Genomic DNA, 23,778 nt, shown 5'->3' with positions numbered 1-23,778 from the left:
TATCCTCGATGAGAAGGGACTTACTCCACTGTTAGTGGGTCAGTTACATCCTCTTCATATACAGGTGAGACTCAAGTGTCATATTGGGAGGTCAGATTGCCCACCTTGGATTTCTACAAGGCACCGTCAATCTCTTCTGAGAATCAAGAAATATTGCCTTTGAGTTTTACAAATATTTATTGAATATCTACTCTGAAGAGAATAATCATTTGGGGCACAATTTGAGAAGAAAAACTAAACAAGTAACCATAATAAAAGGCAAAATAGAAGTTTAAAATATTGGGTAATTACTGGTTCATTTGTTTATTCCTTTCTCTCCAGCAGATTTTAAGTTTCTTAAGGAGAGGTACTGTGTCCTTAAGCTCCCTGTTCTCTAGTGTGGTGCCTTATGTGTGGTAGGTGGTAAGGATTTGAGGGTTTGATTAGTAATAAGGTTGAAGTACTAATTCCTAGTTCTGCATCCTAGTTAGATGTAAGACTAAGGTCAGAGTTTACAGGAAATCAAAGAGCAAATGTTAGTAAAATTGTCTGATTTCCACCTCAGTTTTCATGGATTACTATGGAACAAGGGAAGGGGAGAGCTGAAAGGGAAGAACTGTTATTCTTGATAATGGCATGTTCTGTTTAACTCAATGATGGGAAGGTACACAATGTCTTGGTTCGTACTAAGCAAACAAAACAGGTAAATGTAAGGCTTGGTAAAGCTAATCTTGGTCCTTTGATGATCCTTTTGGTGGCGGTGGGGGAGTGTGTGTTGTATCTTAAATCCTACTTGCAAAGTTATTTTAGTATTTGTGTTGTACTCACTGATTTAATGAACAGAACCTAGAAGAGTCTTAGAAAGAAATTCTGTCTTATGGCATCCTGTTTCTTATTTGAATTTTGTAGATGTAGAAAAAAACTTACTCTACCAGTGTGTACTCCTCTAATATATCCCATCCTCTTTAGCTGAACATTTCTTTTAAATTCTACATTTGGAACTTCGAGAAGGGTCAGAATGATCTATTTTGAAGCTGCAGTGAGTTTTTTTTTGAGTGACAGTATATACATACCTGACACCAGCATGGTGGGTGGTATCTAGTCAGTCCCCAGTACATGTTCTGATTGACTCATCATTCTCCATTCATGTCACAGCAGAGGAGAAAACAAAATTTCAGTTCTAAGTTGCCCGTGCCTCTCGTACACTTGTTAATGCCAATTCAAGGCAAATTGAGTTTAAGTTTCATTTCACTATTTTTAATTGCCAGCCGACTTTGTGTTAAGTGTAGAGATGGGACACACAAAGATGAATAATATAATTTTCACAGTTACACAGTTCACAGAAACTCACAGTTTATTGGAGACAGACATAGGCACCGTTATAATTCAAAGTGTAGTTATGAGGTAAAATAAAAGTGAGCCAAAGAAGGAACAGAGACAGTTTATGGCTTCTACCGGTGCTCATGTAAGTAACCATAGATGAAAGCACGAAATAACAATGTTGCAGAGTGTGGGGAGAGCTCAGAGGGGGAGTTGAATCACCTGGGAGCTGGACAGGTCATGAGGCCTCATGAGAGGGAGAGCATTTTCCTGTGTGAATTCAGAAAAGTGGATTCTTTTTTTTTTACATCTTTACTGGAGTATAATTGCTTTACAATGGTGTGTTAGTTTCTGCTCCATAACAAAGCGAATCAGCCATACATATACACATGTTCCCATATCTCTTCCCTCTTGCATCTCCCTCCCTCCCACCCTCCCTATCCCACCCCTCCAGGCGGTCACAAAGCACCGAGCTGATCTCCCTGTGCTACGCGGCTGCTTCCCACTAGCTATCTACCTTACGTTTGGTAGTGTATAACAGAAAAGTGGATTCTGAGCTATGTTGTCCTGATTCTTTTTCTTCTCCTCATTTGCAGCTTCTAGTACACCTGCTGTGAACATTCAGCCAGATGTTTCAGGAGGTTGGGACTGGCATACTAAACCAGGTAATGGTCAGCAGATTAATTTTGTGCACACTTAACCGGTTGCCGAAGCATAATCCTTTACCCAAGATGAAGTGAGTACGTACAGAGGGTTAAGCCCACCTAAGAAAGTTCCTAAAGGCTCCCAGTCTGGCGGAGCTTTTCACATCGCCCTTGATGGCATGGTTGTGCTGCATGGTATATGGTATTTAACTTGTCTAAGTCTCATTTGCTAAATGCCTTGACAATAAATTGAGTTAGACAAATCTGGGTTTATATCTAACTCAACCGTTTAGAAGCTCTTGGATTTTTTACAAGTCTTAACTTCAGTTTTCTTATCTGTAAAATGGGGTTCCTAATTCTTGTTCCACACAGTTAAGTGAAATAACTTATGTGAGATTTTCTGGCATAGAGTAGGTGTTGCATAATCTGAATGGTTTTCTTTCTTCACAAAGGACTTGTTTGGGGGCTGGATTTGTCTATAATAAATAAATTCTCTTTCTGATGGCTAGTATTGTATTTCTTGAGAGCCATCTTGTGTGATTGTTTCCTGATGCTGTGCAAGTTACACACACACACACACACACACACACACACACTTTATGTTTATCACAGAACCTTCTAAAGCAGTTGCTGTTTCTTTATCTAACCAACGAGAAAATATTGAAGTTAAGCAACATGCCAAACGTCACTCAGCTAGGAAGTGGCAGAACCGGAATTCAGGCCTGACTCCAAATCCCATAGGAAAGAATGAAGTCAGGTGACATGTGAGATAAACACTAGACGTAATAGTTTGCAGGGGTGGCCAGGAAATGACGTATGGTTTCTCTGTTCCCTGTTTCTGCTCCAGGCCGCTACTCACTTAGTAGTCAGGGAAATAAGTCTAGCAACTCCTAACACATTTGCAAACCCTGTCCTAATTTGCCTTTAGAGACAAGGTGAGCAGTAGCTCTGGGTTTCTGAATTTCAGAATTCAGCCTTGGACAACTAACTCATTTTCAATGACCTTATTATTTTTTTCAGGAGGTTTTGGAATGGGAAGCAAGTCAGCTGCCACCAGCCCAACAGGCTCGTTGCATGGTACTCCCACCCATCAAAACAAACCCCGGACTCTGGATCCTTTTGCCGACCTTGGGACATTAGGTATAAATGTAGCAGGTTAAGATATAAATAACATTTACTTATGGCTACCAAGCCTCAAATCTAAATCTTTGGTGTTAAAATAAGCTGGTATTGTTACCTAGGATCTAAAATCATGTGTATTTTTAAGCTGTACTCTAAAACCCGAGATTGACTTTTTAAAAAAGGAAGCAGGCTTCAAATATTGGGTTGGAACTAACCCCTATTAATCCGTTTCTCTAATGACTCATTTTGAAGTAGTAGCATAAATAAAGTTAGAACTTCCAGGAGCATCTGACAATAGAGTTTGGCTGCAGCAAAAGTAATGAATGTGTAGAAAAACACTGAGACATGAGGCTGGTCAGATTTGTGCCATGTAGGGCCAGCTGTGCATAGGCCTTACTGTGAAGTTGCTAGTGAGATCCCCGTACTGTCCCCCTCTTCTCTCCATTGGCGACAGTGCTCTCAGGTCCGTTTCTAAAATTCCATACAGAAAATAGACTCTCTTTATAGTATATCCAAACTGTTTTTCATCATATGTTAATTATTGTTATAAAATAAGTGTTTCACGAGGAAGTAATTTTGGAAACACTGGGTTCGGTGGAGTTGGGTTACTGCAAAAACTTCTGAGAATCAGTGCTCATGGAGATGCTTCCCAATAGGGGAATACAGTGTGCAGGGTTCTCAAACTCTTTCACCAAGGAACCTTTCTTCAAGGAGTAGTTCATTGGACTAGTGTGTTCTGAAACCTTTTCTTCCTCCTTCCTTCTCTGGGCAGTACAGAGTTGTTAAATAAAGGTGGGGCAGCCCTCACACGAAGGATTAAATGAGGCACGTTGATAGTTTAGTTTCTCTGAAAGCCCTCCTGCGGCATTTAGAACCAAATTGTCTGCAGAGAATGAGAACGTGACTACCTTTTTATTTTTTGCCAGTAGTTATGTCAGAATCTTGACCTTTTCTTTTATACCCTTTAGACCTTTTTTCCTTTTAAGAACTCTCAAAATTATTTCTCTTTTTTATATCTTAAAATAAACTTCACATTTTAGAATAATAACATCATATGTAACAGGCAAAGTTCTACTTCAAATAAAATCTTATCCACTGTTCATTTTTTACCCATTTATTCATCCCACAACTATTTACTAAGTGCCTTCTACGTGCTAACACTCCTTTAGTAAAAACCAACCAACCAAACTAACAAAACCAAAACAAAATTCCTGCCTTTGTAAGGCTTGTATTCTAGAAGGGGAAACAAATACTAAATGAATAAATATATAATATAATGTCAAGTAATAAAAACAATTAATGTTTATTTGGAGGTTTTACTAAGTGCCAGGCTCTATTTTAAGTGCTTTACACGTATCATTTCATTTAATCTTGCCAATTATCTTTTGAAGCAGGAACTGTTATAGTCCTCATTTTTAAACGAAGAAACATGGACACAAAAGTTTAAGTAACTTGCCCAAATCACAAGGTTTCAACACCATGAAGTCTAGGTCTGGAGTTTGCACTATAAGCCCCGTGCAGAGTGCTGTGAAAAAAATAAGGCAGAAAGTGATGGCGAGTAGGGGATGGGCTGGGGTGTTATTTTAGATATCAAGTGGTTAGGGAAGGCCTCTCTGAAGAGGTGACCTTTATAGGAAGTTCTTTTAAAAACTCCAGCATCGTGTCTTGCATCTGGTTGTCATGTCCTTTTAGACACCTTTAACCTGGAATCATTCCTCAGCCTTTCATGACATCGATACTTGAAGGGTACAGGCCAGTTGAGAACGTCTCGATTTGTTAACTTTGATCACTTGGTTAAGGTGATGTCTGCCAGGTTTCCTCACCATAAAGTTACCATTTTTTCCCTATAGTAATTAATGAGTAATCTGGGGAGATAATTTGAGACTGTTCTATTTGAGAATATCCTGTCCTCCATCTGACTTTTACCCAGGAGGTTTTGGAATGGGAAGCATTCATTTTAGCATTTTAGCATTCATTAGTGATTCTTGCCTAAAGCAGGCATTACCATGATATCTGCAGAATTGTGATTGTCTGATTCTGTTCTTCTTTCTATGTATATTAATTAGCATTTCACTCTAAGGCAGAATCTCCTCTCTCTCCATCCCCTCCCCCCTTCCTTTCTGACTCCCTCCCTCTCTCACGTCATAACAGACTAGTGGATTCTTTTTGGACTCAGTTGGTTATCATCTATTATTGTCATTATTTAATGTTTACATTGTCCCACATTTAGTTTGTGAAAGCTCCTTTGTTCTGGCTTCTATATCTTTTTCACTTGATTCCATCATTTTTGAGAACTTTCTTTATGGCACAAGATGTTCTAGGCTTATCTTGAACTTTTTACACCCCATCCTGGAATCAGGCATTTCCAAGAATCCTCATTCCTTTTTGTGGGGAGTGGTATTTAGAAACCAGAATCTGTTCTAAGTATGTTTTTTGGTACGGGGGTGGGTGTCATTGCTCTGCCTTTCAGGAGATGGAGATAGGTGATGAGTGGATATAAATACATATATCAATATATAATTCCATCCACTACCACAGGGTTCTTCCTTACTTTCCCCTATTCCATATGTGTATCTTCCGTTTCCTTGGATCTCAACATTAATAGACAACAAAAATAGTTTCAGAATAGCTGCGTCCATATCACTGCAACAGCATACCTACTAGGAGGAGTTCAAGAGTTCTTTGTTGTTTTTAAAATGCAGTAATTCTTAAAAACTGCTGGGGAAACTAGTTTCCTAAATTTCCCCATTTTTCAACTCACATAGCTTAGGAAAGGTAAGTGACTTTCCTGAAGCTGCACAGTGAACAGCGCTACACATTAGAATTTTTGACTCTTAGGTAATTGCTTTAGAATAAAAATTAAACTTCCAAATTATATAGCTGCAATTTTTAAAAAAAGGTAGTATCCTTCTGAGAACTTCAGGTATTTTCACACTGAACAGTTCTGATACAAACACTGTAGTTCTTCCCATAGATATTCTGACTTAATTGGTTTGGCTGTGGCTTCGTTATAAACAGTTTTTAAAGCTCCCCAAGTGAGTGTAATGCACAGCCGAGTCTGACGACCACTGCTTTTGCTTTTCATGAGGATTGCAGTGGCCTCTGGGTTTAGCTACTGCTTTGTATTTCTTTCAGCTCTCCGCTTCAGCGGCGTTGAAAATTAGAATTGCTAACCATGGGTAGAAAATATTCCAGAAGGGTAGACATCAGAAAGTCCTACAATGTTGATGAACAGCTTGAGATCAGAGTCAGCATCTGCCTGTTCACCACTGTATCTGCAGCCTGGCGTGGAGAAGACGCTCGCTAGTGTTTTATAAATGAACAAATAAATGACAGCGTGGTGGGAATATGGAAGTAATTTTTAAGTTCTTCAGGTCTTTCTATGTTATTGAATTTTTAAATAATAAACATATATATATTCAGAAAGAAGATAGTAAGCATCCTTAAAATATAAAATGGACTCCCAGTGCAGAATGCAAACCCAGCCTAAGGTATATGTTGATGCGCTGTTGGCAGAAGGGCCCAGGGGCTCACAAAGAGGGGCTTCATGTTCTGAGTTAGACACTGACAGCAATGCCTACCTGCAGAATATAACCCTGTCATTACCTTTTCCTATTACCAAGTATTTATTGAGCCCTTATGGTGTCCTGGTGCATGCTGGGCATATGAAATTGCATTATTTTAAAATAACGTCTCTTACTCGCTTAACTCAGGGATTGTGAAGAACTTTCACGTAGCCATTGTGCCTTCATGATATACCTGTGACTTAGACATAGTTCTGATTTCACAGGTGACAAAATTGAGGTCAAGGAGATGAGTTTTTCACTGAACTGCAGAAGAGCAAGGATTCTCTGTAGATGTTTTTCAGCTATATTCCCAGTGCACAGTATCTGGTACTTAGTAGTGCTCAACAGATACTGATGAATGACTCTATGAATGAATGAATGAATAAGTGCATGCAAGAATGAATGCACGAGTGAGCAACAGAGCAGAGACTCAAACTCAGAGTGACTCTGGGTCCGATGGTCATAACACAACATTCCTAGTAGGAAAGGAAAGAGGAGCCCAGATCAGAGCAGAGGAACAGTATCTATATAAAGAAGACACTGTAAGTAAGGGATGAGTTGTAGTGAAAGACTCAGAGATTTAGGGAGGGATTAGGGATTATGGCTACAGGAAATGAACATAACACGTGGAGATAGGAAGCCCATAGTCAAGTCCCAGCTCCATTAACTAGCTGTGTGATCATGAGCATATCAGTATACCTCCCTGAGCCTTGCTTTCCTCATCTTTAAAGTGGGGCCAGACTGTGGAAAACAGTATGGACATTTCTCAAAAAACTGAAAATGGAACTACTATATGACCCAGCAATTCCACTCCTGGGTATATATCTGAAAAAAACAAAAACACTAATTTGAAAAGATACATGCACCCCAATGTTCATAGCAGCATTATTTACGATTGCCAAGATATGGAAGCAACCAAGGGTCCATCAACAGATGAATGGATAAAGAAGATGTGGCATATATATATATATATCTCATGGAATACTACTCACCCATAAAAAAGAACAAAATTTTGCCATTTGTAGCAACATGGATGGACTCGGAGGGCATTATGCTAAGCGAAATAAGTCAGACAGAGAAGGACAATCACTGTATGATCTCACTTATACGTGGAACCTAAAAAATACAACAAACTAGTGAATATGACAGAAAAGAAGCAGATTCACAGATATAGAGAATAAACTAGGCATTGCCGGTGTTGGGGAGTAGGGGAAGGGCAATATAGGGGTGGGGAAGTGGGAGGTACAAACTACTGGGTGTAAGACAGGCTCAAGGATGTATTGTACAACACAGGGAATAGAGCCAATATTTTGTAATAACTAAATGGAAAGTAACCTTTAAAAATTGTATAAAAATTTAAAAAATTGGGCTTCCCTGGTGGCACAGTGGTTGAGAGTCCGCCTGCCGATGCAGGGGATGCGGGTTCGTGCCCCGGTCCAGGAAGATCCCACATGCCGCAGGGCAGCTGGGCCCATGAGTCACGGCCACTGAGCCTGTGCGTCCAGAGCCTGTGCTCCGCAACGGGAGAGGCCACAACAGTGAGAGGCCCGCGTACCAAAAATAAATAAATAAATAATTTTTAAATGGTAATTTTGATAAAGAAAGAAAAATAAATAAATAAAGTGGGGCTAGTAATACTACCTACTTCTGAAGGGTGTTGTGTAGATTGAAGGCAGTAATATTTAGAAACATGTTTTATAATTTCTGAAGAGCTATACAAATGTTACTTTATTATCACTGTTGTTTTGGAATTGGTGCCTGAAAGGGTCCCTGTAGATCACCATGTTTCAGCTTCTCATTTTACCTCTTTAAACATGAGCTACAACTGGTCTTCGTATTTTAGAAAAAGCCCAGCATATATGCAGTGAGTACTTAAAAGTTAGGAGTTACAGAATCAGGATTCAACTTAAATTCCCAGCACAAAGTAATATTTCTTAAAGCTCGAATAAGATTCTTTGCCCTATTCAAGGCTGTCAGAGTGTTAGCTGTGTTTACTCTCCTGCACTGAAATGCAAGTAGTGTGAAATTGAAACCTATTTATGAAATTTCAAAACCTCTTGGTTTACTCATGGACACTAACCATGCTTGTATTTATAACAGACCATGAATGATCCTGCTCATTGAAGTTTAAGTAGCACCTTCATGAGTGAATGTATTTTGTTTTATTCCCTGTTCTTGTCGTTTGATAGTTTTTACTCCAGTGAAGTAGAGTCTGCTGAGAGGATGGGAAGGAGGGCTGGGATGGCGTAGTGGAAGAGCCAGGGCTCTTCTGGCTTGGAGTTAAAGACTTGGACTGAAGTCCCAGTTCTGCCACCTTCTGGCTGTGTGACTTTGAGAAAGTCACTTAACTACTCTGAGCTATATAGTTCGTTCATCCAAAGAAAAAATGGGGCTATTAATACATACCTAAAAATGTCATTGTGGGGATTAAAGGAAATATATGACTGCAATTTATTTAACTATTAGCAAGGCTAATTGTGCCACCAGTCAAGGGAAGTTCCACTGAAGTCACTGTAAACAGTCACTTGAGACACAGGAGTTAGAAGCTACTCAAAATAGCATTACCTTCTTTCTCGCTCTCTCCTTCTTTTGTTGTTTTTTTAATTTGTTCTGTAGGTGGTTCTTCATTTGCCAGCAAACCCTCCACACCAACTGGATTGGGTGGAGGATTTCCACCTCTCAGCTCACCACAGAAAGCATCTCCCCAGCCTATGGGTGGAGGGTGGCAGCAGGGAAGTGGCTACAGCTGGCAGCAGACACAGTCTAAGCCACAGTCCAGCATGCCCCACTCCTCTCCCCAGAACCGACCCAACTACAACGTGAGCTTCTCATCTGTGCCTGGGGGCCAGAACGAACGTGGGAAAGGAGCAGCTAACTTGGGTAAGGATGACGGTATGGAGGCTGGCTGTAGGGTACCCACATGTATGTATGTCTGAAGAAGGAGATAGGAAGCAATTCTGGTAGTTTCTGAGGCAATCTTTGAATTGTAGAGACAGAGCACGATCCCTACACCAGGGTGGTGCCTGGAGCTCCAGGTTTTACCAGGCTCCTGACACGGATCGCTTTGTGAGTGCTGGCTCACCTGTCTGTCTCTCTCCACGCTGAGACCAATGCCTCATTGTCATTAACACCTAGCAGAGCGCCTGGCATGTAGTAGGCACTAAATGGGTATTGAATGGATGTGAGTGGAGGCGTGGTTGCATCTTGAAGCTGTCATTCCTTTGGAAGAGAGGGTAGAAGAGGAAGGTTGGGAACCTTTCAAGCACTGTGTTCACATTTGCTCTTGGACCCCATTTAGAGGAGTGGACGTATCTTGGACGTTTGGTCTTGATTATCCTCTGGTTGGGGGATGTTCCTGAGATCATTGGGTTTCCTGTGACGGTTTTTTCCTCTCTTCTGAGCAGAAAGTTACAAGAACACAAAATGGCCCAACAGCTAAGGCTGGAGGATACCCTGGATGGGATTCTTCCTTTTTCAAATGGGATTCTTGATAGCGAGTGAAAAATAATATATTTTGGATAGCAGGGATGGTTAAACTCGAGTTTGCTAAAAGGCCTGTTATGATATATTTTACATTTCAGTTGATTTGATTATACCTAAGAATGAAACGTTTAGGGACATGATAAGGAAACAGGCCTTCCTATGGAACATGGAAAATGAAATTCTACTTTTCCTGGTAGCTGTAGCTGACATTTATTGAGTGCTTATTATACGTCAGGTGCTATTCTATGCAGTTTTCGCATATTATTTAATATAATCTTCCCAAACCAACCCCGTGTTGTAGACAGAGGTCAATAATTTCCTAAGTCCATACAGCTCGTAAGTGACACAGCCAAGATCTGAACCAGGCCAGTGTGGCTCTAGAGCCCCTGCTCTTCACTGCCACACTCTACTGCATATGACACAGGTGACTTCTCACAATACTAACATGACAGGGACCCTCTTATTGGGAATACAACATCATGTTTGTTCTTTAGTTAGCAGTGGATATTCCTGGATAATTCCATAGAGTCACCTGGCTTCCCCTCCGTTCTTATTTTGAGTAGATGTGGGGTGAATGTCTTCAATCAGCAAATATTTATGGAGCGTCTTCAGTGTAGAAAACATTGGGGATGCGCAGCGAACAAGACAGACAAAATCCCTAGTCTCAGAGCACTCACATTTTAGTGTGTGCGTATGACAGTGTACGTTCAGAATGCCTTACAGTATAGAGCTGGCAAGTGGGTTTCAATTCCAACACTAGCTTTGGTTGAAGGGCATGGACTGCATGTACTCCTGTGTTTTGGTTCTGTTTTGTTTTAACAACAAACATTTAAATAGCCAGGCACTGTTCTAAGCACACCATGCCTGGTTGACAGATGAGGAAATTGAGGCATGGAGATGGCAAGGAACTTGCTCCAAGGTCACATCGCTAATAAGGGCAGAGCTGGAATTCAAACCTGGAGAGTTTGTCTCCAGGGTCTTTGCTCTTTGCTGCTATGCTAGGCTGCTTTTCCAAACAGACTGATGAAGATTGTGAGGCTAAAACCAGACTTGGGAAAAAAGAGCACTGTGATGGACTAAAAGTGTCAGCTGAGTGTGGGCAGGAAAGAAGTGGCGTGCATGGATTTCAAGTACCAAAACCCAGGTCTTGGTCCCATCACTGATACTAACTAGTTGTGTGACTGGGGTCTGGGGGGCGTGGGGGAGGGAGCAGGGGGTAGAATCATGAATATCCTCATCTATTAAAAGATGGAACAGTGGATATGGAATTATGGAATTAGACTTAATCTAGCAATCCCGCCCCGAGTCCAAGCTTTGCCATGGACATGGTATATGATTCTGAATGATCTCTTAAGTTCTCCAGACTTTACTTTCCTTATCTGTAAAATGGACATGACAGGGTAATTGAGAGGATTAAGGGCTTAGTGCATGTGAAAGCACCTTGAAGACCAAGTGTTGTGATATAATGATATGATATTATGTTTCAGAGTAAAAACCATACTAATTTTTAAAATATTATGTTGCAGAAGGGAAACAAAAAGCAGCTGACTTTGAAGACCTACTCTCTGGTCAAGGTTTTAATGCTCACAAAGACAAAAAGGGCCCTCGAACAATAGCTGAGATGAGAAAGGAGGAAATGGCTAAGGAGATGGATCCTGAGAAATTAAAGGTAAGTGAGCCTCTGACCCAGGGTGATTATTATGTGTGTGGAGATGTCAGTGTGGGACTAACCTATAGAAGGTGCCGTGTTAGGTTTCCAGCATCCACTTTATTTCATTTGGTTCCTATAGCTGTGATTTGAGTACAACTGTGTCCTTTAATAGCAAAGTACTTTCAGGGAGTACTGTGTATGCTGTTTCGTTTCTTTAATAAAATGCACTTTATTCCATGGTATGGTAGTATAGATTTTCTTTGTTTACATTTTCAAATAAGCAATGGCACTCTTTAGGAGGTGATCTTATTGTTCAGATGGCATTCCGATCTGTAGGAAAGTCATTATGATTTGGAGGTGAGAAGAATGCATTATTTATGTTCTCTATTTCTGCTTTGAGAGCTTTATATTAGACCAGATCAACTGAAGCCCTCAGGATCTCTTCTTTGCTGACAGAGAGGGAAATAGTGATGTACCTGGAATTACTCACTCCCGTAATGTTACATCTGGAGGTTTGGGAAGGTGGCAGGGAAGAAGGCTGAGGGAGGTGAGGTCCTTGGCTTCCCCACTGCTTCCCTCCACTTTTAACCAGAGCATTTCTGCTTTTATCTGTTTTTGATTCTTGGAAGTCTAGGTAAGATTCTATTTGGGGAAGGAGAATGTTTCCCTATTATTTTCTTTTCTTTTAAAGTTTGCAAACCAGTGACGCCCTTATTTCATAGATGAGAAAATGGAGACATTACTTTATAGCTGAGGATGTTATCGTGGATGATGGTTAATTTGGGAACAAAAGGGTGGTTATATTGATGAATGGTGTGAGATAGTGAAAGAGTTTGTGAAGATCAAGACAAGTGGACTGCTCTTCACAGACAGAGAGGCTGAATTTCCACAAGACGAAATATACTGACCCTGTAGCAGCCTGGAAGATGAGGGTCTAATCTGTTACTCCAAAATCAGGAGTGGTACAGCTAGTCAATGTCACACATTTTGAAAAAGTATACTACTGTTCTTCGCCATAATTTCCCTACAGATATGAACGTTTGTTGAAGATGTACAGATACTATTTGGAGTACAATATAGGATCCTTTGTTTGTATTTGCCTTGCACTTCATACAACGTCCAAAAGGTTTTATATTCCTTCCAAAAACCTTGTGCTCCATCTCAAGAACCTTTGTTCATTAGGTAAACTCTGACAGTTTTCTATAAAAGGAAGTCATTTATGTCTTTTAAACCATGCTTGGTTATTTAGTTGGTATGGGGTATTAAATCGTTTGGGAGAGTAGCCATCATTTACCTCGACTGAGCTTCTGTTATGTGCTAAATGCTGATGCATTGTTACAAACCCTTCAATTTAATCATCTCATTTGTTCGAACTATGAAGATTCAAACTATGAATGCTCATAGTTGGAATGAATGACTAAATGTATTCATTTAACAACCCTCTTTGAGCTCTGTTCCATGCCAGGCATACTATTTGATTTCTGAGTTACAGTGATATGTTAACAACACTACCTTTCCTCAAACAGGTCTGCCTAGTGGCAGGGAAAGACAAACACATGATTACAATAAAGTGTCACACATATTATGATAGAAGCATGTTTAAAAGTTAGCCCGGAGAAATTTGTTCTTTTATCCAAGGGATTTTTTTTTAGTGTCTCTGTGTCACTATACTAGATGGAGCAGATAGCAGGGACCCAGACAGACATGGTGTGGGCACTCATGGAGTTTATACTTTAGGAGTGAGTAATTAACTCAGGGGGAGCCAGAGAAGAAGGAAAGTATTCAAACTCCCAAAGGCAGAGCAGTATGAACTTCCTGAGCAGGCTCTTGAAGGATGATGAAGAGTTAACCAGAAAGATGAGGTCGGGGGTGGAGGAAGAAAAGCAGGTAGAGGGCAGGTTGGAGTATGCAGGTACTCGACGTTACTGGAGCAGGAGGGGTTTCCAGAGTCACAGTGGAGACCCTCTGGACTCGAAAGCATTTGGATCTCTTAATTGCCCCTGTGTTTACAGATTCTGGAATGGATTGAAGGCAAAGAGAGAAATATCAGAGCCCTTCTGTCCACGATGCATACCATGCTGTGGGCTGGGGAGACTAAGTGGAAACCAGTTGGCATGGCAGACCTGGTCACACCAGAGCAGGTGAAGAAGGTGTACAGGAAGGCTGTGCTGGTGGTACATCCAGATAAAGTGAGTACAGCTTGCTCTCCGCCACCGCGTGTCTGGGCCTCCTGTCGTTCGTTTACAAGTATGCGTCAAAGCAGCATACTTTCAACTTGTTGCTTAGACCATTTATATAAAATAAATCCCATGGGCTCAAAAAAGGTATTTAAACAAATAGCTACGCTTTATGAAACAGAAGAAAAGGAATCAAATAATATATTACAAATAGTGGAGTAGGGGCCTTCCTTAGGTGTAAGGTTCACCACTGACTAATTTTCAGGGAACAGATACAAACTGTGTCTTGGCTTATGGGTGGGCTAAGAGCTGGACAGGAAAATGTTCTCCTTTAGAGATATAGCAGGATATTTAGCCAGGATTATAAAGTGAAAAAAGCTTTAGAACGTAGTTGGCAAACTTGGTGAGAATTAACAAAATACTCAGAATGGAACTAAACGCTTCACTATATTGATTATGCCAGTTTATGTTTTCATTGAAGTACGTACACATGTACGTGCTGCACATTGTCAGAAACTTCAGCTACTGGATGGCACAGTGGAGATCACCATAATATACAGAAACCTCCCTGACAGAATTGGGTCCCTTGCTGTCTTGTGGACTGAGGATACCAGTCCTATGATGTGAGGCTGTGACTGAAGTCCTGCTTAGGAACACGTACTTGAATTTGATATATTTGATTTTCATCTCTCCACACTTTTTGTGACTAATCTGGATAGTATTAAAGAAATAATGTGTTTCAGTGAATCAAAGAGAAAGGGAAACAGCCCAGAAAAATTCACAAACTATATGCCTTATGTTATGGGTCTCCAAGAACTTTTTTCAGAAATGGGAAAATGGGGACTTCCCTCATGGCACAGTGGTTAAGAATCCGCCTGCCAATGCAGGGGACACGGGTTTGATCCCTGGTCCGGGAAGATCCCACATGCCGTGGAGCAACTAAGCCCCTGAGCCACAACTACTAAGCCCCTGAGCCACAACTACTGAGCCCCTGAGCCACAACTACTGAGCCCCTGTGCCACAACTACTGAAGCCCGTGCACCTAGAGCCCATGCTCCACAACCATAGCAAGAGAAGCTACCGCAATGAGAAGCCTGAGCACCGCAAGGAAGAGTAGCCTCCGTTCACCACAACTAGAGAAAGCCCGCGCACAGCAACAAAGACCCAACACAGCCAAAAATAAATAAATAAATTTATTTATTTAAAAAAAAAAAGAAATGGGGAAATGTGTTTTTCAGAATATAGCTAATCAATTGGAGATAGGCAGTCATGAACCTTTGTCATTTGATAGATAATTCTGGAAATGGAGATACATTTTGTGCTGCCCAGTAACTTCTCTGTTACCTACTCAGCGACTGATCACTACTACCAAATGTGAATCCCTAGGGGGAGGGCTTTCTGGGGAGGTCATAGTCATTAGGGGCATGTAGATGGGGCTGTAAAAAGAGAAATGGCCTAATAGAAAAACATTTCAATTCCTTAGAGCCCACATATTAACAGTGAAAAATTTAATAGAAATAAAACTTTGGTCTGTGGTATCTAATGTGTTGTTTTTTTTTTTTTCTATAGGCTACTGGGCAACCTTATGAACAATATGCAAAGATGATTTTCATGGAGCTCAATGATGCCTGGTCTGAATTTGAAAATCAAGGCCAAAAGCCCTTGTATTAATGTATGAGCTTTTCCATCTCTGCTGCAGACCTGTGCTCATGCTTAGTGTGTGTCACAGTTCTGAGGTTTTCACAGGTGAACCAAAAAACTCCAGCAACGTGTATCCAGTACTTAACTGTTAAGTTACTCGTAAATTAATTCCTCATTGATAAGGAATGTGGATGTTTGTTTTCTCACATCCCCCCCATAAAAGGTCCAAATCAGGAGAGGAACTTTTAGTCCGATGAGCTTGCAGAGTTTTACAGCATTCCAGCCTGCCCTTTGGGGAGCCTACTCAGCGTTTTGTGGGGGGATGGAAAAGAGAGGCCACCAAAGGCATAGCACCCATCTCAATGTCTGAGGATAGGACGATGAGCAAAAGTTCTAATAATAAGATTACATGGTGGACTTAAATGGTTTTCATATTTTCTTGGAAAGATATAGTTTGAGCAATGGCTTTACATAGACTCCAGGAACACAAGCACCAAGTATCTTTTTCAGTGGAAATTTACTATGGTCTCTAGCGTAATACTGTATACTTCTTTTGGTCAAGAGGACTGACAGATGTAAAAGAACCTGAATTATGTGGGAAGTGATTATATTATAATCCAGTGATTACTACCAACGCTTCCTGGATAAGCTAAAATTTCGTGAAAATGCTGGCTAAAGAAAAATAGGGACTCTGAGAGTGTAGAAATCTGTATTCCTGGTCAGACAGTTGGGCTACTACCTTCTTTTCCCTTTAGAAAACTGGATGCTTGAACAAAAAGTCTTAATACCATAACAACAACCTGATTGGAAGGAAACCTCTAATTTTGCCATTAGGCTTAACGCTTTTCCTTTTGCTTAGCAGAGAAAACGCTCTTTGCTGGGAGCAGGTTGTGAAGCAGTTTGGCGCATTCACAGTCGATCAGGAAGAATGTGTAGTATGGACCCCCTTGTCCTCCGGGTTTGTGAGTAGCTGTGGGAAGAGAATAGACGACAGCACTAACCACTAGTAACCAGACAGGGGCAGTTGCAGAGAGAGAGCCGAGCTCCCTTCAGACTGAGTCCGATGGCTTGTCAGGACTGGCTTTTTGAGGAACCAGGTTCCTTTTCCCCCCTGAGGAAATTGGACCCCTTGGATTATTACAGTGGGGTTTATTGTTTGAAAAGTTGCTGGGGGTCCACAGGAACAAGTCACACAGGGACATCTGTGAAAGTAAAGCAAGGCTGAAACCTTTGCAGACTTCAGACTGGTTGGATTTCAGTTCAGTGTTTTGGCTGTTTCTCATTTTAAGGGACAAGCAGTTGTTATTTTCCTGTGACTTTAGTAGATCTCTTTGGGTGTGCACACACACAGTGTGCAGAAGATATATATGCAAAGCAGATGGCAAAAAAGATCTCCATTCTCGTCTTAAAAGGTTCGTGCTCAGTATGGTAGAAAGCTTTCAAAACTTGTTTTTAAAAGACAATCATTTTTTTGTTTCTATTTTCATTTTCTTGTGGCAGACTGTACCAGAAAAGCAGCATGTCAAAAATATTTTATGTTCTATATACAACTCTCTCGTTCTTTCTCTTCTCTCTTTCTCCTTTTCTTCCTTCCTTCCTCCCTCCCTCCCTTCCTTCCTTTCTTTCTTCCTTTCCTTTCCTTTCTTTCTTTTTTTTGTTATAAAGATTCATTATTTATTTTACCTTTTGCTGACAATGTGAAACTCGCCTAAAATGTTCTCTTTTTAAATATACAGCTGTAAACTGTTCAAAGTAACCATAAAAAACTAGGTGTTATTTATTAACATAAAATAATGTTTGATGCAGTATGTGCTTGTCTTATTTAAAACTGGAATGTGAGACATGTTGCTGTGACTCTTTTTTCTCATTCACATTTGTAGATATTGTGTGAACTACAGTATATAATGATAATAATTAAAAGGATATTATGTGAATGTCACATACATTTTGAAATGATAGAACTATATTAGCTTTGTATCATGTTTGGATAATTCATCAATGTTCACAGTTTAAAACATCATTAAACATTATGTAATTAGCAATGAGAAAGAATCTTACCTAACTTAAATTTGGGATGTTCCCTATCTCTTTTCTGGATACATTATAATTCTGGACCCGTATTCATCTCAAAACTCTTACCATATGCAGACCAACAGGTTTTCGCATTCCTTTTAAATACCTGGTTGTGACAGAGCTCGTTGTTGATCAGATTCACTGTTTCGTTCATATTTATTGTAATATATTTTTTGTTTTGTAAATATGTTACACCAACAAAATGTGGTTGGTCTAAAATATTTGTAATGTATATTAAAAGGCTCAAAAATATTTGTAGAAATGTAAGTTATTTTTGCACTCATGGGAATATGATGACAAGCTTGAATTATACCTTCTGATTCACTTTTAAGAAAAGTTATGGAGAAAGAATATGAAAAGCATATAATACATTTGCACCAAAACATGATCTGACAGGCCTTCTTGGTTTATACTTTAACCACCCCCCGTTGCCACCCTTGCCCCCATACACAGACACACTTGATCATGCTGCGTGAATGCTATGTTTCAAAAAGAATCAGCATAGAAATCCTGGTGTTCTAGCTAGGATATTAATTCATTCGTGTGCTGAGGTGAAGGGATTGATCCTGGGAGTCTGAGACTTTGTCATAGAAAACAGATCGTTTAGGTGTTTAAGAAGAGAAGCAGCACGTTCATTTGGAAGCAGATGTTGCAAGTCAAAAGCATTTGAACTATCAGCGTTGTGTCTCTGTCTGGAAGAACGTTCAAGTTAGACCCTAATGATGCTGATGAAACACTTATTGTATAAGGAATGAACATGCAAGTTGAATTCCAGAACCAGCTATCGCAGCAACAGGACAGTTTCCCTGCTGGAAACATCTATTGGGGAATTTAGGTCAAGTAGACAGGTTTTGGTTGTTCTCTACATAAACCATGGTGTTTCAGCATAATGGTACAATGTTGGTTTGAGACCAAAAGACTGGGTTTGAATCCTGGTTTTTCCACTTAAGGACTGTTATATTGGGCAAATTGCTTAAACTCGCTAAATCTTCATTTTATTGCTTGTAAAACAGAGACAATTCTAGCAACCCTGCAATGGAGGAATTAGGGATTGTGTATATAAACTGTCCCTAATCAAGTGGGTAGGTACTCACTAAATAGTAGCTACTGTTATTGTTACTGATAGTCGATAAAACAAAGTATCACTGCAGGTCGGTACTGGGGCTGGAATTACACTGAAACCTCAGGTGGTAGGGAGTGGATAACATGCGTGGGAAAAGGCAACCAGAAGTAAAATGTCCCTTAGCCCTTTTTTCTATCTCCCTGGGCTGACAGAGATCTGTCTGCATACAATGGCGGACTTACATTGTAGGTTCTGTAAAGGGAGTGGCTCTGTGTAAAAAAGCGGTGGTGAAGATTGAGGAAGGAAAATTAACACTGACTGATTACAATAGTGCTGCATCGAACTTGCGTTTAACTTAAGCACTGACTTGAGAGCCACCCCAGTGCAGATAGGGTGCCACTGCCTCTCTCTTGAATGCACTACCCTAGGTGCTGTTATATATATTCATTTTCTCATTTAATTTGCAAAAAGTTCTGAGAGGCATGTTTTGTAAATCCTAGCTCAGGAAATGGAAGCGCAGAGAGGTTTACCCAGAGCTGAGGTTGAGGTTAGCTCTTTTCTGTAGGATAGGGAAAGATGATACTATATACGGTGAACTTTATTAATATTTGTGAATTCAACCAACATTTTGTGTATACTGTATGGGAAGATCAAACTAATAAATGAATTCGATTGCCCTGTTAAACATTAAGGGATGTTATTTCTAATTACTATGGCAGTTCCTGCCTTCTTAGTGCATAAGATCTACTATGGAGAACAGTTCAAGTGCTGACTGTCTGACTTCATATTTAAACTGTTTAGGGCTTGATCTGAGCTTTAGTTTTTCCCATCTGTAAAGTGGAGATAATAAAACCTAGTTCATAGTGTGAGAGAATTGAATGCAAGGAGAGAATATAAAAATTTATCCAAGAAGTCCTGTGTAGTCCTGGACAGTGTGACAGAGGACATGGATATACTTCTAAGTAACACAACTGATGGCAAGTTGGGGATAGGGTTCAGCTTCTAAAGTCTTACTCTCTGGGGTTTTTGTGTGTGTGTGTGTGTATGTGAAAGTTGCTTCCTTTATTTATATTTTTTGAATTTTATTTATTTTTATACAGCAGGTTCTTTTTAGTTTTCTATTTTATACATATTAATGAATATATGTCAATCCCAATCTCCCAATTCATCCCACCCCCCCACCCCACTTTCTCCCTTTGTGTCCATACGTTTGTTCTCTATATCTGTGTCTCTATTTCTGCCTTGCAAACCAGTTCATCTGTACCATTTTTCTAGATTCCACATATATGTGTTAATATATGATACTTGTTTTCCTCTTTCTGACTTCACTCTGTATGACAGTCTCTGGGTCCATCCACTTCTCTACAAATGACCCAATTTTGTTCCTTTTTATGGCTAAGTAATATTCCATTGTATATATGTACCATATCTTCTTTATCCATCAATCTGTCAATGGGCATTTAGGTTGCTTCCATGACCTGGCTATTGTAAATAGTGCTGTAATGAACACTGGGGTGCATGTGTCTTTTTGAATTATGGTTTTTTTAGGGTATATGTCCAGTAGTGGGATTGCTGGGTCATATTAGTTTTTTAAGGAACTTCCATACTGTTCTCCATAGCGGCTGTATCAATTTACGTTCCCACCAACAGTGCAAGAGGGTTCCCTTTTCTCCACACCTTCTCCAGCATTTGTTGTTTGTAGATTTTCTGATGAAGCCCATTCTAACTGGTGTGAGGTGATACCTCGTTGTAGTTTTGATTTGCATTTCTCTAATAATTAGTGATGTTGAGCAGCTTTTCATGTGCTTCATCGCCATCTGTATTTCTTCTTTGGAGAAATGTCTATTTAGGTCTTCTGCCCATTTTTGGATTGGGTTGTTTGTTTTTTTAATATTGAGCTGCATGATCTGTTTATATATTTTGGAGATTAATCCTTTGTCTGTTGATTCACTTGCAAATATTTTCTCCCATCCTGAGGGTTGTCTTTTCATCTTGTTTATGGTTTCCTTTGCTGTGCAAAAGCTTTTAAGTTTCATTAGGTCCCATTTGCTTTATTTATGTTTTTATTTCCATTACTCTAGGAGGTGGCTCAAAAAAGATCTTGCTGTGATTATGTCAAAGAGTGTTCTTCCTATGTTTTCCTCTAAGAGTTTTATAGTGTCCAGTCTTACATTTAGGTCTTTAATCCATTTTGATTTTATTTTTGTGTATGGTGTTAGGGAGTGTTCTAATTTCATTCTTTTACATGTAGCTGTCCAGTTTTCCCAGCACCACTTATTGAAGAGACTGTCTTTTCTCCATTGTATATCCTTGCCTCCTTTGTCATAGATTAGTTGACCATATGTGTGTGGGTTTATGTCTGGGCTCTCTGTCCTGTTCCATTGATCTGTATTTCTGTTTTTGTGCCAGTACTGTATTGTCTTGATTACTTTAGCTTTGTAGTATAGTCTGAAGTCAGGGAGCCTGATTCCCCCAGCTCCGTTTTTTTTCCCTCAAGATTGCTTTGGCTATTCAGCATCTTATGTGTCTCCATACAGATTTTAAGATTTTTTGTTCTAGTTCTGTAAAAAATGCCATAGGTAATATGATAGGGATTGCATTGAATCTGTAGATTGCTTTGGGTAGTTTAGTCATTTACACAGTATTGATTCTTCCAATCCAAGAACACTGTATATCTTTCCATCTGTTTGTGTCATCTTTGATTTCTTTCATCAGTGCCATAGTTTGCTGAGTAGAGGTCGTTTACCTCCTTAGGTAGGTTTATTCCTAGGTATTTTATTCTTTTAGTTGCAATGGTGAATGGATTGTTTCCTTAATTTCTCTTGCTGATCTTTTGTTGTTAGTGTATAGGAATGCAAGAGATTTTGTATCCTGCACCTTTAGCAAATTCACTGATTAGCTCTAGTAGTTTTCTGGTGGCATCTTTAGGATTCTCTATGTATAGTATCATGACCTCTGCAAACAGAGTTTTACTTCTTTTCCAATTTGTATTCCTTTTATTTCTTTTTCTTCTCTGATTGCCATGGCTAGGACTTCCCAAACTATATTGAATAACAGTGGCAAAAGTGGACATCCTTGTCTTGTTCCTGATCTTAGAGGAAATGCTTTCAGTTCTTCCCCATTGAGAATGATGTTTGCTGTGGATTTTTCATATGTGGCCTTTATTATGTTGAGGTAGGTTCCCTCTGTGCCCACATTCTGGAGAGTTTTTATCACAAATGGGTGTTGAATTTTGTCAAAAGCTTCGTCTGCATCAATTGAGATGATCATATGGTTTTTATTCTTCAATTTGTTACTGTGGTGTATCATGTTGGTTGATTTGCATATATTTGAAGAATCCTTGCATCCCTGGGATAAATCCCACTATATCATGGTGTATGATCCTTTTAATGTGTTGTTGGATTCTGTTTGCTAGTATTTTGTTGAGGATTTTTGCATCTATATTCATCAGTGATATTGGTCTGTAATTTTCTTTTTTTGTAGTATCTTTGTCTGGTTTTGGTATCAGGGTGATGGTGGCCTTGTAGATTGAGTTTGGGAGTGTTCCTTCCTCTGCAGTTTTTTGGAGGAGTTTGAGAAGGATCAGTGTTAGCTCTTCTCTAAATGTTTGATAGAATTCACCTGTAGAGTCATCTAGTCCTGCACTTTTGTTTGTTGGAAAATTTTTAATCACAGTTTCAAATTCATTACTTGGGATTGGTCTGTTCATATTTTCTGTTTCTTCCTGGTTCAGTCTTGGAAGGTTATATACCTTTCTAAGAATTTGTCCATTTCTTCCAGGTTGTCCATTTTATTGGCATAGAGTTGCTTGTACTAGTCTCTCAGGATGCTTTGTATTTCTGTGGTGTCTGTTGTAACTTCTCCTTTTTCATTTCTAATTTTATTGATTTGAGTGTTCTCCCTCTCTCTTCATGAGTCTGGCTAATGGTTTATCAATTTTGTTTATCTTCTCAAAGAACCAGCTTTAGTTTTATTGATCTTTGCTATTTTCTTTGTTTCTATTTTATTTATTTCTGCTCTGATCTTTATGATTTCTTTCCTTCTTCTAACTTTGGGTTTTGTTTGTTCTTCTTTCTCTAGTTCCTTTAGGTGTAAGGTTAGATTGTTTATTTGAAATTTTTCTTGTTTCTTGAGTTAGGAATTTATTGCTATAAACTTCCCTCTTAGAGCTGCTTTTGCTGCATCCCATAGGTTTTGGATTGTTGTCTTTTGTCTCTAGGTATTTTTTGATTTCCTCTTTGACTTCTTCACTGATCGCTTGGTTATTTAATAACATATTGTTTAGCCTCCATGTGTTTGTGTTTTTTATGCTTTTTTCCCTGTAATTGATTTCTAATCTGTATAATGTTGTGGTTGGAAAACATGCTTGATATGATTTCAATTTTCTTATATTTACCAAGGCTTGATTAGTGACCCAGGATGTGATCTATCCTGGAGAATGTTCTGTGTGCACTTGAGAAGAAAGTGTAATCTGCTGTTTTCGGATGGAATGTCCTATAAATATCAATTAAATCTGGTCTGTGGTGTCATTTAAAGCTTGTGTTTCCTTATTAATCTTCTTTCTGGATGATCTGGCCATTGGTGTAAGTGAGGTGTTAAAGTCCCCCACTATTACTGTGTTACTGTCGATTTCCTCTTTTATAGCTGTTAGCAGTAGCCTTATGTATTGAGGTGCTCCTATGTTGGGTGTAGATATATTTATAATTGTTATATCTTCTTCTTGGATTGATCCCTTGATTATTATGTAGTGTCCTTTCTTGTCTCTTGTAACATTCCTTATTTTAAAGTCTATTTTATCTGAGTATTGCTACTCCAGCTTTCTTTTGATGTCCATATGTATGGAATATCTTTTTCCATCCCCTCACTTTCAGTCTGTGTGTGTCCCTAGGTCTTAAGTGGGTCTCTTGTAGACAGCATATATATGGGTCTTGTTTTTGTAACCATTCAGCGAGCCTGTCTTTTGCTTGGAGCATTTAATCCATTCACATTAAGATAATTATCAATATGTATGTTCTTATTACCATTTTCTTAATTGTTTTGGGTTTGTTTTTGTAGGTCC

General features: G+C 39.4%; 1 protein-coding gene across 4 annotated transcripts in view; it reads left to right on the top strand.

Annotated features, from left to right (window-relative positions):
• DNAJC6 (DnaJ heat shock protein family (Hsp40) member C6) overlaps window positions 1–17,908 on the top strand; it is a 156,051-nt gene extending 138,143 nt beyond the window's left edge. For all 4 annotated transcript variants that reach the window (XM_004281621.4, XM_049698142.1, XM_033408975.2 and 1 more), the window contains 6 exons: window positions 1,896–1,964; window positions 2,964–3,083; window positions 9,248–9,511; window positions 11,641–11,783; window positions 13,778–13,954; window positions 15,512–17,908. In XM_004281621.4, coding sequence (XP_004281669.1) covers window positions 1,896–1,964; window positions 2,964–3,083; window positions 9,248–9,511; window positions 11,641–11,783; window positions 13,778–13,954; window positions 15,512–15,613 — 875 coding nt within the window. In that variant the 3' untranslated portion in view covers window positions 15,614–17,908. The remainder of the gene's footprint in view (window positions 1–1,895; window positions 1,965–2,963; window positions 3,084–9,247; window positions 9,512–11,640; window positions 11,784–13,777; window positions 13,955–15,511) is intronic.
• Window positions 17,909–23,778: the final 5,870 nt, after the last annotated feature.

Source organism: Orcinus orca, chromosome 1 (genome assembly GCF_937001465.1).
Source record: "Orcinus orca chromosome 1, mOrcOrc1.1, whole genome shotgun sequence".
Taxonomy (NCBI): domain Eukaryota; kingdom Metazoa; phylum Chordata; class Mammalia; order Artiodactyla; family Delphinidae; genus Orcinus; species Orcinus orca.
This window is presented reverse-complemented; position numbering and strand designations above follow the sequence as displayed.